At 33.2% G+C, this 13,109-nt stretch overlaps 2 protein-coding genes across 2 annotated transcripts; one reads left to right on the forward strand and one right to left on the reverse strand.

The window, feature by feature from the left end:
• Positions 1–994: 994 nt before the first annotated feature.
• On the reverse strand, positions 995–3,969 carry LOC113384872 (acetyl-coenzyme A transporter 1-like). The gene is made up of 9 exons (XM_026622640.1): positions 3,739–3,969; positions 3,409–3,648; positions 2,884–3,173; positions 2,646–2,800; positions 2,327–2,559; positions 2,158–2,262; positions 1,819–2,019; positions 1,535–1,750; positions 995–1,314 (listed from the first exon to the last, which is right to left on the reverse strand). Exons 2-9 carry the CDS (start codon positions 3,631–3,633, stop codon positions 1,132–1,134), a joined length of 1,608 nt encoding a protein of 535 aa, XP_026478425.1. The 5' UTR covers positions 3,634–3,648; positions 3,739–3,969; the 3' UTR covers positions 995–1,131.
• Positions 3,970–4,478: 509 nt separating this feature from the next.
• LOC113386207 (rab proteins geranylgeranyltransferase component A 2-like) lies at positions 4,479–6,934 on the forward strand. The gene is made up of 5 exons (XM_026624002.1): positions 4,479–4,633; positions 4,706–5,296; positions 5,386–5,985; positions 6,206–6,549; positions 6,674–6,934. The coding sequence occupies exons 1-5, from the start codon at positions 4,588–4,590 to the stop codon at positions 6,932–6,934; spliced, it is 1,842 nt and encodes a 613-aa protein (XP_026479787.1). The 5' UTR covers positions 4,479–4,587.
• Positions 6,935–13,109: the final 6,175 nt, after the last annotated feature.

The raw sequence follows: 13,109 nt of genomic DNA on the forward strand, positions 1-13,109 counted from the left end.
ATGTTAAGTTATTTGCTTAATTATTTATGATAGTGATTTTAACACTTTATGTGAAACAATAATATTTTTCATTTGGTATTCAAAATGGGAAACATGCATTTTGTTATTTTTTACTTGCCTACTTTATTTTGATACCATGTTTAAATTTTTTATGATGAAAAAATAAACTTTTAGTTCCAAATAGAATAAAACGTGATTTATGCTTTTAATAGGTGCAGAATAAAACTAGGTCCGATAAAAATGCATGTTTCCTGTAGTTAATCATATGAAATAACATAATTTATTGTGTGTAAGACACATTTTTTGTGCTATTGATAATATATCACTAAAAAGTTGTATAAAATGTTGTTATTGATTCTTATTTGAAAAAATGTATAAACAGTAGAATTTCATACTACCAGAAATATGGATAAATTCTTTGTAGCTCTGTTGTTGGCCTATGAGTTCACTGTGACGTATTGCTATTTATCTTATAGTACTGTATAGGTAATCATTATAAAATTAATTTGGTTATAAATTCTTATAATGAAATATTTCCAAATTTTATTACCTTGTTTTATATTTACAGAGAAATATTGGAGATTTCTTTAAAACATGCATATTTTTTAATGTAAAAACAAAATCTGCTTCCATCTAAAGAGCTATACTGCTTTTGTTTTTCTGGTGCTTCTGGACATCAATACACCACAATTGGTGAGTTTTTTTAGAATGTAAAAAGATATATATTTAGGCTTATATACAAATTTGAATTGGTTTTATACTTAATTCTTCTTCACTTGGTTTTTTACCTAATTCTTCCAAGAAGTAAATAAATTTATGATTTGTAGGAAATTTGTATTTAATACAAACATATCAACAAATTAAAGCTTGTACAACACTCAGTGCCACATATTTTAAAACATTATAAAATTGTACTTTGCTATTCACTAATTACTTAATACAAAATATATTAATAATATCTAAGATTAAAAAGTCAGTTATAAAATATGCAGGTTTTTAGTGATTGATAAAACTTTATTGTAATTGTCTGATTTGTGACTTGCGTGTCTGTCATAGATATCATTTTTTCATTTATAGTTATTAGGTAACATAAAATAAATATTTACAATTATTTTTTAATATATTCTGATGTTATCTGGATCTCCCTGACTTTCTTCTAGTTATTTTCCATGCATGGATATCAAGATTTTGTAAATGTTTTATTTTTCCTGAACACCATCTCAGCCAAAACAGGCCAAATACTATGCAAGCAAAACTTTCAACATAGTAACCATCAAGAAATACATTACACGTTCCACCAGCTTCTGCACATGTCTAAAAATTGTATTGGTATTGGCACATATAAGTAACTATAGGTAATATAGTTATATTAACTTATAACTTATTGCATTAATTGTGCAATGTCATAGTAGGCAAAATTTTATAATGTTTTAAATCACTTCATAAATTAATATTCAATATTTTTAGGATTTCCACAATTATGATGGATAAAAGTATAAAACTATAAGAATGAATTTATATCATTTCAACTTACATGTTTATCAGTGGCACTATCACAACCATTATCTGGTAATATATCACAACCTCTCCAAGTTAAACTATCTATCAATGCTAAGGACAGAGTTGCTGGCCAGCTATTTCCGAGATTTGTTAATGTATTTAGTAAAGTCATGTAAGTTCCACCTACTGATGGGTCTGAAATTCTAGCAAAAAATGCCATCACTGCTACAAACATGCTGTACAGTGTCACCTGCAAAAAAGGGGATTATATTTGAATGAAACATATTTTTATTACATTAAATAAAATATATGTTTTACCTGATGGAAACAATAGCTGATCAATAATAGACAGTAATAATAGTATGGAACTTGTCCATCAGACGTTAAAACTAATGGTGTTATATACACTAATCCAGCAGCTACCAATCCAAACACTAATCTAGGCTTAATAGCAGCTAAATAAACATTCATAGGCCGGTTACCAGTTGTATAACGAGATATTGCTAATGGAAGCACAATCTGCAAATGTAATATATTATATATAATGATGGATGCTGTCCAAAAGATAATTATAAGAGCTGAAGTCTAATATTTAAAGTAAAAGCCTCCCGACATACATTAACTGCATGTATTTGTATAAAATAAAGAATTTATTACCTGCAACGGCACTAGAGGTAAGGCTAATAAAGCTAATTTCTCCTTAGGAACACCTGATTCCACTAATTTTAGACTAGTAACTGCATCGCATGCAGAAAATGCAACCTAGAATGACAAATTCACAGTCATCACAATTGATCAGTTTTATTATTCATTTTGAATCTAATACCTTGGCAGTTAATAAAATAACTGCTAATGATCGAATGGGCTTTAATTTTAAAATGTCGTATAAAAGTGAATAAGCTTGTCGAATATCATATTCAGGTTGGCAATCTTGGGTGCTTATACTCTGACCAGAACTGATCCCCTTTTCTTTCTCAGTACTTATATTATTTTCACGTTTAAATAAGGCCACTAGGGTTGTGCAAATTAAAAAAACAATCCCCCAAAACCATAAGAAACCTATGGATCAACATGATTCAAGAAATTAAATATAAATTAAAGTTTGCTATATTTGACTTCATTTAATTTTACAATTTAATTAATACCTGATAGAGTAACTAAACCTTCGACACTTGGAACTGTTCGAAGATAATTATTGCAAAATTCTTTAGATTCTAGTGCCATAAAAGCAACATATCCTAAAAAATACCCTGCTGTTTGTCCTACACTGTTACATGTAGAAGCGTGACCAACATTGCACCTGAAATGTATTAAATCACCTCATTGAAACTAATAGTAATATTAAAATTTAAATTTATTCTAGGTACACTCATATTAGTCCACCTTTTTAACATCGTCAATGCCCATCCATCTACTGCAATATCTTGTGTAGCAGCTAAGAAATTAAGTACAAAAAATGCTGCAGTCAGTAAGGCAATTTTTGGTTCGGTGCCATCAATGCCAAGCCAATTATTTACATTTCCAGATAAGATTAGCATAAAAGCCCCTATTAAATATTGAGAAGGTACCATCCATGATTTCCTTCTACCAAATCTTGTAGACCAAATTGAATCAACTATTGGGGCCCATAATAGTTTTAAACTAAATGGCCAATTAACTAAACTAAATTCTGCCTGAAAAATGTGCAAATTACAATGAAATAAACTGGTGTTATAAAGCAAAATACAGCATGAATTAAACAGCAAAGAAAAGAAGAGTGAGTAATTATTTTATTTTAATCTGTGAGAATGTTGAAATAAATGGAATAATATATATGCTGAATAGCAAAATGTGGATGATTAATTTATAATTATAACTCGATCGATCATACTTCTAACTTATATGCATGCAAGTCATTTAATTTCATACCTGTTGTTTATAACTAACACCATGATTCTGTAAAAGCATTGGTATTGCATGTGCTAGCCCTAAGGGTATACCCTGTAATAAATATAGAAAAAATAATATTGCTATATTTGCTCTATCTCCCTTTAAACTATTATGGCTTTTAATCTCTCCATTTTTCAAAGCATGATCGCCGCATTCCATATTAGACGACTCTTCATAGTTTTGGCGTTTGCGCAACTCTTTCATTTTATTTGTTTACGTCTGTAAATTTCACATAAAATTATTTCTGACTTATATAATAAAGGTCTATAATATTGTCTCAGATCAATCAAGGTAATTTGGCAAAATTACCTGTCCTAATCAAAATTCAAATCTTTCACGCAGGTGGGAAAGGTACACGTCATTCATATAATTTTTCACCTTTTTACATTATAATATTTAAATGACATTCTCATAGGTAGAAATAAAATTTCTTCTCGTGTTCAGAATTAATTGTATTTTTAAATTGGTGGCAGATGAATATTTATTAATGTATTATTTTATATTTGTTATTTATTTTTGCTGACGACAGTATCTACCACACACGGATGTTTTTCATAACTGTCAGTAGTAAAAGGTACCAACGTCAGGTACTAAGATTAAAACTAGGATTATAGAGTTATCATGGATAAAGCATATATCATTTTAAATAATTTTTCCTATTTATTAAATAGAAAGTATAAAAACAATTTGTAAATAAAAGCATTAAATAATATTTGTTTTGAGTTATTAACATATTACATACTAACATATTAATATTATAATTATATGATTAGGATCATTTTTATGTATGTGATTACGATTATAATATTTTATCAATAATATTAATATTGATTTTAGCTAATTTAGCAAATGCATGTTACTCATAACACGTGCAATAATATAAATTTAAATAAAAATTATTGTTCAGTTTTTTAATAACTTTTTGTTTAATCTTTTTTCATGTAATCCATGTTCTTTATTTAACTCAAGATTATATTATTGCGTTTCATTTGACAGCTCTACCATACGTCAACATAATCTTCTATATGTCAATATGAAAGTAAGTCAACAGAACAGAAAGTTTAAAATCTAGTTGTGCTATGTAGCTTCACTTTTAATTAGTTTTGCAAAAAGTGCCAATCATTTTCAAATAAAGTTATTCAATTATTTTAATTCAACATGGAAGAACTGCCAGACGAATATGATGTAATTATTATTGGAACTGGTAAGCGCCACATTTTGTGTTTAATGCAATCACTTACATGCTTTATATTTAAAATATACATTTCCTAAACAGGGCTCTGTGAATCAATAATAGCAGCTGCTGCAAGTAGGATTGGTAAATCTGTATTGCATTTAGATGGCAATGAATATTATGGTGGCGATTGGGCTAGTTTTAATTTAGATAATCTTCAAACATATTTAGAAAAACAGAGTAAAACTGCAGAAAAAAAGTGTGTTGTTGAAAACGATACCAAATACCATCTTAAAGATGGCAATGATATTTATAATATTGTGCAAAAATGGCATGTAGATGATCAAATTAGTTACAAATGGAAGAAAAGCGAAATATTAAAAGAATATCGTAAATTCAATATAGACCTCTCTCCAAAGTTGCTATTTTTCAAAGGTCATCTAATACAATTATTGATAACATCTAATATATCACGATATGCTGAATTTCGTTCAGTTACTAGAGTACTTACTGTATTACCATGTGAATCTTTTAATTCTTTAGAAAAAAAGTTTAAATTATCAGTAGTTCCTTGCTCTCGGTCTGATGTTTTTGCTTCGAAAAATGTCAATGTTGTTGAGAAGAGAATGCTTATGAAACTACTAAATAATTGTATTACTTATAAACCAGATGATGAAAATACTGAATTTAAAGGTTTGTATTTAGCATTATTTCATAAAAAAATACTGACAATTCAACATAATTTTGTTCTGTATTTAATATTTTGTCTATCTATTTTTCAGATTTTGCAGACAAAACATTTTTAAGTTACTTAAAGCATAAAAAGCTTACAGATAATCTGATTCATTATGTTTTGTACGCAATAGCAATGGGAAATTCTGAAATTGGATGTCATGAAGGAATTATGCGTACAAAAAGATTTTTATCTAGTCTTGGATATTATGGTAACACGCCATTCTTATATCCTATGTATGGAAATGGTGAAATTTCACAGTATTTTTGCCGGCTGTGCGCTGTTTTTGGTGGAACTTATTGTTTAAAGCGACCCGCAAGCAATATTATTCTTGAAGATAATATTGATAAGTCAGAAGAAAGTGTAAATAATGAATCAAAAGTGGCAATGAAGTACAAGGAAATTGTATGTGGCAATCAAAATTTGAAATCCCAAAATTTAGTCATGGGTGCTGGTTTTGCTCCAGAGGAATTTAATAAGAAAATATCTAAACCAGGTTTATCAAGAGGTATATTTATAACAGACTGTTCAGTGTTAGAAGATAAGCATGAAAGCTTGACATTGCTGAAAATTCCACCAATACAAGACTTCATAGAAACCGTTGTTTTGGAAGTTGGAAAAAGTTCCTATGTATGCCCAGATGGTCTATGTAAGTTTTAAATGCATTATTTCAATCACATTTGTTTGAGAAATTTAAGAATTTACACTTATATTTTATCTAATTTAGGATTTTTTATCAATGTGAATTTTATAATTATTTCAAATTTATAATAAATTAACAATTTTCATTATCGGACTTAAACATAAGAATTTCTTTGTCATATTAAAGACCTGAATTTTTTCTATAAACTTGATTTTAATTATTTCAGACCTTGTGCACATGACCTGTCGACAACAAAAGGATGCTTATTCTGATTTGCAACCACTAGCTGAAAAATTATTTGAAATGAATCCTAAATTTGATGAAATTAAAACTGAAAAATCTGATGGAAATGAAGATGAAGTACAAGAAAAAGAAAATATAGATGTTGAAGAAAACCAAACAAATAACGATGCCAAGTTGAAGCAAGATCGTCCAAATTGCTTGTGGTCTTTATATTTTAATATGCCAGACACATCAGAGTGTGATTTTTCAAAATGGAATATTCCAGAAAATATATTTTTATGTAGTGGTCCTGATTTGGACTTAGATTATGATCATGCAGTGGATGAGGTACACAAATAATCTTTTAAAGATATTTTCGTATCCATTTGTTTATTGTTAAAACATCTATGAATATGTTTTATAATATGAGAAGTAGTTAATTGATTTTCTGCAATGTATCATATCTTTACAGGCCCGAAAAATATTTTTGAGAATGTATCCCGATTGTGAATTTTTGCCAAGGGCACCAGATCCTGAAGAGATAATATTTGGTGATAATGATGAAGATAAAAAAAGTGAAGATACTGAACAAATTTTGGAAAAGAATGAAAAAAATTCTGAAGAGATAAAATCTGATACAAGCAAGGCTAAAACAAAGGTTGAAGATTTTTCAGAATCAATTGATAACAAAAGTGAAATCTTGGATGAATCTAATATTTTAAAAACTAAATAGGTAATTGATTTACCTGAAACAAAATTTAAAGATAATGATGAAATTCTTGAGAATAAAAATTGAAGTTAATTGTGATAAGTTATACAAATTTTCCTATATTGTATATCAGTGATTACAAAATGCAATTTAATTAATAATAATGGAAAAGCATTAGACAACTTAGTTTTGATACTTTTCCTTCTATCAGTTAACTTCACATACTATTTTAAAATTCTTTTAATATTAAATGCAATTATTTAGCACAACTTCTAATTTTATAAAAAAAAAAATTCGTTTGTCTTACAAGTATTTCTGTTGGGAAAAGGTATTTACCCACGATGCGCCGGATAACCTATAATAGAAAAAATTGCAGATATATATACAAAAATTTATTGGGATGTTAAGTCGATCAAGATAAAATGAATAGTTTTATTTGTTTCGTTATTATTAATGATTATATATATATATATATATATATATATATATATACTAGCTGACCCGGCAAACGTTGTTTTGCTAAATAAGGTATATTCTAGACAATTTCTAGAGAATCAAAAATATTAATACTTTAAGTGTATAAGGATGTGTTGTTTGAATGCTATATACAATGAAGTATTATAAAAACAATAAACCCCATTGGTTCCGGATAATCCGAAGTCCGGATAATACGAAGTCCGGATAATACGAAGTCCGGATAATCCGAAGTCCGGATAATCCAAAGTCCGGATAATCCAAAGTCCGGATAATCCGAAGTCCGGATAATCCGAAGTCCGGATAATCCGAGGTCCGGATAATCCGAAGTCCGGATAATCCGAATTCCGGATAATCCGAATTCCGGATAATCCGAATTCCGGATAATCCGAATTCCGGGTAATCCGAATTCCGGGTAATCCGAATTCCGGATAATCCGAATTCCGGATAATCCGAATTCCGGATAATCCGAATTCCGGGTAATCCGAATTCCGGATAATCCGAATTCCGGATAATCCGAATTCCGGATAATCCGAATTCCGGATAATCCGAATTCCGGATAATCCGAATTCCGGATATCCGAATTCCGGATAATCCGAATTCCGGATATCCGAATTCCGGATAATCGGAATTCCGGATAATCGGAATTCCGGATAATCGGAATTTCGGATAATCGGAATTCCGGATAATCGGAATTTCGGATAATCGTAATTCCGGATAATCGTAATTCCGGATAATCCGAATTCCGGATAATCCGAATTCCGGATAATCCGAATTCCGGATAATCCGAATTCCGGATAATCCGAATTCCGGATAATCCGAATTCCGGATAATCCGAATTCCGGATAATCGGTATTCCGGATAATCGGAATTCCGGATAATCGGAATTCCGGATAATCCGAATTCCGGATAATCCGAATTCCGGATAATCCGAATTCCGGATAATCGGAATTCCGGATAATCCGAATTCCGGATAATCGGAATTCCGGATAATCCGAATTCCGGATAATCGGAATTCCGGATAATCGGAATTCCGGATAATCGGAATTCCGGATAATCGGAATTCCGGATAATCGGAATTCCGGATAATCGGAATTCCGGATAATCGGAATTCCGGATAATCGGAATTCCGGATAATCGGAATTCCGGATAATCGGAATTCCGGATAATCGGAATTCCGGATAATCGGAATTCCGGATAATCGGAATTCCGGATAATCCGAATTCCGGATAATCGGAATTCCGGATAATCCGAATTCCGGATAATCGGAATTCCGGATAATCCGAATTCCGGATAATCGGAATTCCGGATAATCGGAATTCCGGATAATCGGAATTCCGGATAATCGGAATTCCGGATAATCCGAATTCCGGATAATCCGAATTCCGGATAATCGGAATTCCGGATAATCCGAATTCCGGATAATCGGAATTCCGGATAATCCGAATTCCGGATAATCGGAATTCCGGATAATCGGAATTCCGGATAATCGGAATTCCGGATAATCGGAATTCCGGATAATCGGAATTCCGGATAATCGGAATTCCGGATAATCGGAATTCCGGATAATCGAAATTCCGGACAATCGGAATTCCGGATAATCCGAATTCCGGATAATCCGAATTCCGGATAATCCGAATTCCGGATAATCGGAATTCCGGATAATCGGAATTCCGGATAATCGGAATTCCGGATAATCGGAATTCCGGATAATCGGAATTCCGGATAATCGGAATTCCGGATAATCGGAATTCCGGATAATCCGAATTCCGGATAATCGGAATTCCGGATAATCGGAATTCCGGATAATCGGAATTCCGGATAATCGGAATTCCGAATAATCGGAATTCCGGATAATCGGAATTCCGGATAATCCGAATTCCGGATAATCCGAATTCCGGATAATCCGAATTCCGGATAATCTGAATTCCGGATAATCCGAATTCCGGATAATCGGAATTCCGGATAATCCGAATTCCGGATAATCGGAATTCCGGATAATCGGAATTCCGGATAATCAAAATTCCGGATAATCGGAATTCCGGATAATCCGAATTCCGGATAATCCGAATTCCGGATAATCCGAATTCCGGATAATCGGAATTCCGGATAATCGGAATTCCGGATAATCCGAATTCCGGATAATCCGAATTCCGGATAATCGGAATTCCGGATGATCCGAATTCCGGATAATCGGAATTCCGGATAATCCGAATTCCGGATAATCGGAATTCCGGATAATCGGAATTCCGGATAATCGGAATTCCGGATAATCGGAATTCCGGATAATCGGAATTCCGGATAATCGGAATTCCGGATAATCGGAATTCCGGATAATCCGAATTCCGGATAATCCGAATTCCGGATAATCCGAATTCCGGATAATCCGAATTCCGGATAATCCGAATTCCGGATATCCGAATTCCGGATAATCCGAATTCCGGATATCCGAATTCCGGATAATCGGAATTCCGGATAATCGGAATTCCGGATAATCGGAATTTCGGATAATCGGAATTCGGATAATCGGAATTCCGGATAATCGGAATTCCGGATAATCGTAATTCCGGATAATCCGAATTCCGGATAATCCGAATTCCGGATAATCCGAATTCCGGATAATCCGAATTCCGGATAATCCGAATTCCGGATAATCCGAATTCCGGATAATCCGAATTCCGGATAATCGAATTCCGGATAATCGGTATTCCGGATAATCGGAATTCCGGATAATCGGAATTCCGGATAATCCGAATTCCGGATAATCCGAATTCCGGATAATCCGAATTCCGGATAATCGGAATTCCGGATAATCCGAATTCCGGATAATCGGAATTCCGGATAATCCGAATTCCGGATAATCGGAATTCCGGATAATCGGAATTCCGGATAATCGGAATTCCGGATAATCGGAATTCCGGATAATCGGAATTCCGGATAATCGGAATTCCGGATAATCGGAATTCCGGATAATCGGAATTCCGGATAATCGGAATTCCGGATAATCGGAATTCCGGATAATCGGAATTCCGGATAATCGGAATTCCGGATAATCGGAATTCCGGATAATCCGAATTCCGGATAATCGGAATTCCGGATAATCCGAATTCCGGATAATCGGAATTCCGGATAATCCGAATTCCGGATAATCGGAATTCCGGATAATCGGAATTCCGGATAATCGGAATTCCGGATAATCGAATTCCGGATAATCCGAATTCCGGATAATCGAATTCCGGATAATCGGAATTCCGGATAATCCGAATTCCGGATAATCGGAATTCCGGATAATCCGAATTCCGGATAATCGGAATTCCGGATAATCGGAATTCCGGATAATCGGAATTCCGGATAATCGGAATTCCGGATAATCGGAATTCCGGATAATCGGAATTCCGGATAATCGGAATTCCGGATAATCGAAATTCCGGATAATCGAAATTCCGGATAATCCGAATTCCGGATAATCCGAATTCCGGATAATCGGAATTCCGGATAATCGGAATTCCGGATAATCGGAATTCCGGATAATCGGAATTCCGGATAATCGGAATTCCGGATAATCGGAATTCCGGATAATCGGAATTCCGGATAATCGAATTCCGGATAATCGGAATTCCGGATAATCGGAATTCCGGATAATCGGAATTCCGGATAATCGGAATTCCGGATAATCGGAATTCCGGATAATCGGAATTCCGGATAATCCGAATTCCGGATAATCCGAATTCCGGATAATCCGAATTCCGGATAATCTGAATTCCGGATAATCCGAATTCCGGATAATCGGAATTCCGGATAATCCGAATTCCGGATAATCGGAATTCCGGATAATCGGAATTCCGGATAATCAAAATTCCGGATAATCGGAATTCCGGATAATCCGAATTCCGGATAATCCGAATTCCGGATAATCCGAATTCCGGATAATCGGAATTCCGATTATCCGGATAATCGGAATTCCGGATAATCCGAATTCCGGATAATCCGAATTCCGGATAATCGGAATTCCGGATAATCGGTATTCCGGATAATCGGTATTCCGGATAATCGGAATTCCGGATAATCGGAATTCCGGATAATCGGAATTCCGGATAATCGGAATTCCGGATAATCGGAATTCCGGATAATCGGAATTCCGGATAATCGGAATTCCGGATAATCGGAATTCCGGATAATCGGAATTCCGGATAATCCGAATTCCGGATAATCCGAATTCCGGATAATTTTTTTTTATTGTTTGAACAGCATCAGAACTCCTATATGTTCTATAACCGAATAAAGTGTGTGTTAAATCCGGAGTGTTGTATTGTTCATATTTAACATTAACATTATATATATATATATATATATATATATATATATATATATATATATATACCCGCAAACTTGAAACGGGCAGGTGGCAAAAAGATTTAAAGCCTTATTATAGTTTTAAAGGTATTTTTCAAAATAATTACATTTAACTAATGCTTAAAAACTACCACCGGAAGAAAATACTTTTATTATGGATTCTCAAAGATTCCGTTTATCTCCCCCTTTCAAAGATTACCGTTTTCAAATCAAGCTTGTAGCTGGCTATAAATCTTTTTTCCTCTACTTTCAATAATTGTTGTTAACAATGCTTAACTTTACTGATTTTTGACAAATCGGTGGTTGCTTTTTTAACCCCGGACCTTCATATATTACTATCTATTCTGCGATAAATTCTGGAAAATTAAACTGGAAAAATGTTATTCGACAAAAGGTCCATTTGATCGATACAAATTTAGGTCTGAATTTAAATAACATAAATAAAAATAATATAATAACCTAGAAAATGTTTTTTTATAAATACCAATGAGCATATAATTATCAAATAAGATCTTTCAGAGCACCGTGTTTGAGAAAAAATATGCCAAAAATGCATTTTCATATTAACATATCGAAAAAGTTTATATTTTGAGTCCTCTAGTAACACTTGGAGCCCGTTTACTAACGTTTTGTTATAAATAAAACTACAAACAAAACCACTTAAGGTGCGTCCACACCTAACGACGAACACGAACGAACATGTCGAACAAGAAAATACAAAATAGAACGAACAGGAACACGAACGAACGCGAAAAATTCCAAACAAACGCCTCAAAGCAGTGAGGGTTTGAATCTTTTTGTTCGAGGAGTACCGTGAAACGTCAGATTTATTTTTAAAGTGGCGGGAAAGAGAAAATTATTTAAAGTCATCAAATTTACAAAATTTGTCAATAACACGCAATATCTTATAATAAATACAACATAAATTAATGCATTATTGCACATTTTAACACCAAAAAAGAAAAATGTTTGTCTACATTCGTGGTAGCGTCCACACTGCACACATACGAGTTCAAACATGAACGAACAATTCCCTTTGATGTACCGACAAGTTGCGGAACATTGCTCGCCATGTTTGTTTATGTTCGTTCGTGATCGTTGTGGCGTCCACACTATGCTGTTGCCGTTCGTTCTGGTACGTTCTTTTATGTTCGTTCGTGTTCGTTCGTTAGGTGTGGACGCACCTTTACTACAAATTTATCACAAATAAATAATATTCGCGTAAAACATCCTATTAAACGTAATTGAACATCATCTGTCAAAAGCGTTTGACATTTCACGAAATTGCCACCGTCCATTGTTCTATTTAAATTACGCTTCTACAAAAAATTTTCAAATTATAAATGTAAAGTTTCTACGCGGATTTGAAATA

Source organism: Ctenocephalides felis, unplaced genomic scaffold, assembly GCF_003426905.1.
Source record: "Ctenocephalides felis isolate EL2017-DRISC unplaced genomic scaffold, ASM342690v1 CF-g0.4_SCAFFOLD_03571, whole genome shotgun sequence".
In the NCBI taxonomy this organism is placed as follows: domain Eukaryota; kingdom Metazoa; phylum Arthropoda; class Insecta; order Siphonaptera; family Pulicidae; genus Ctenocephalides; species Ctenocephalides felis.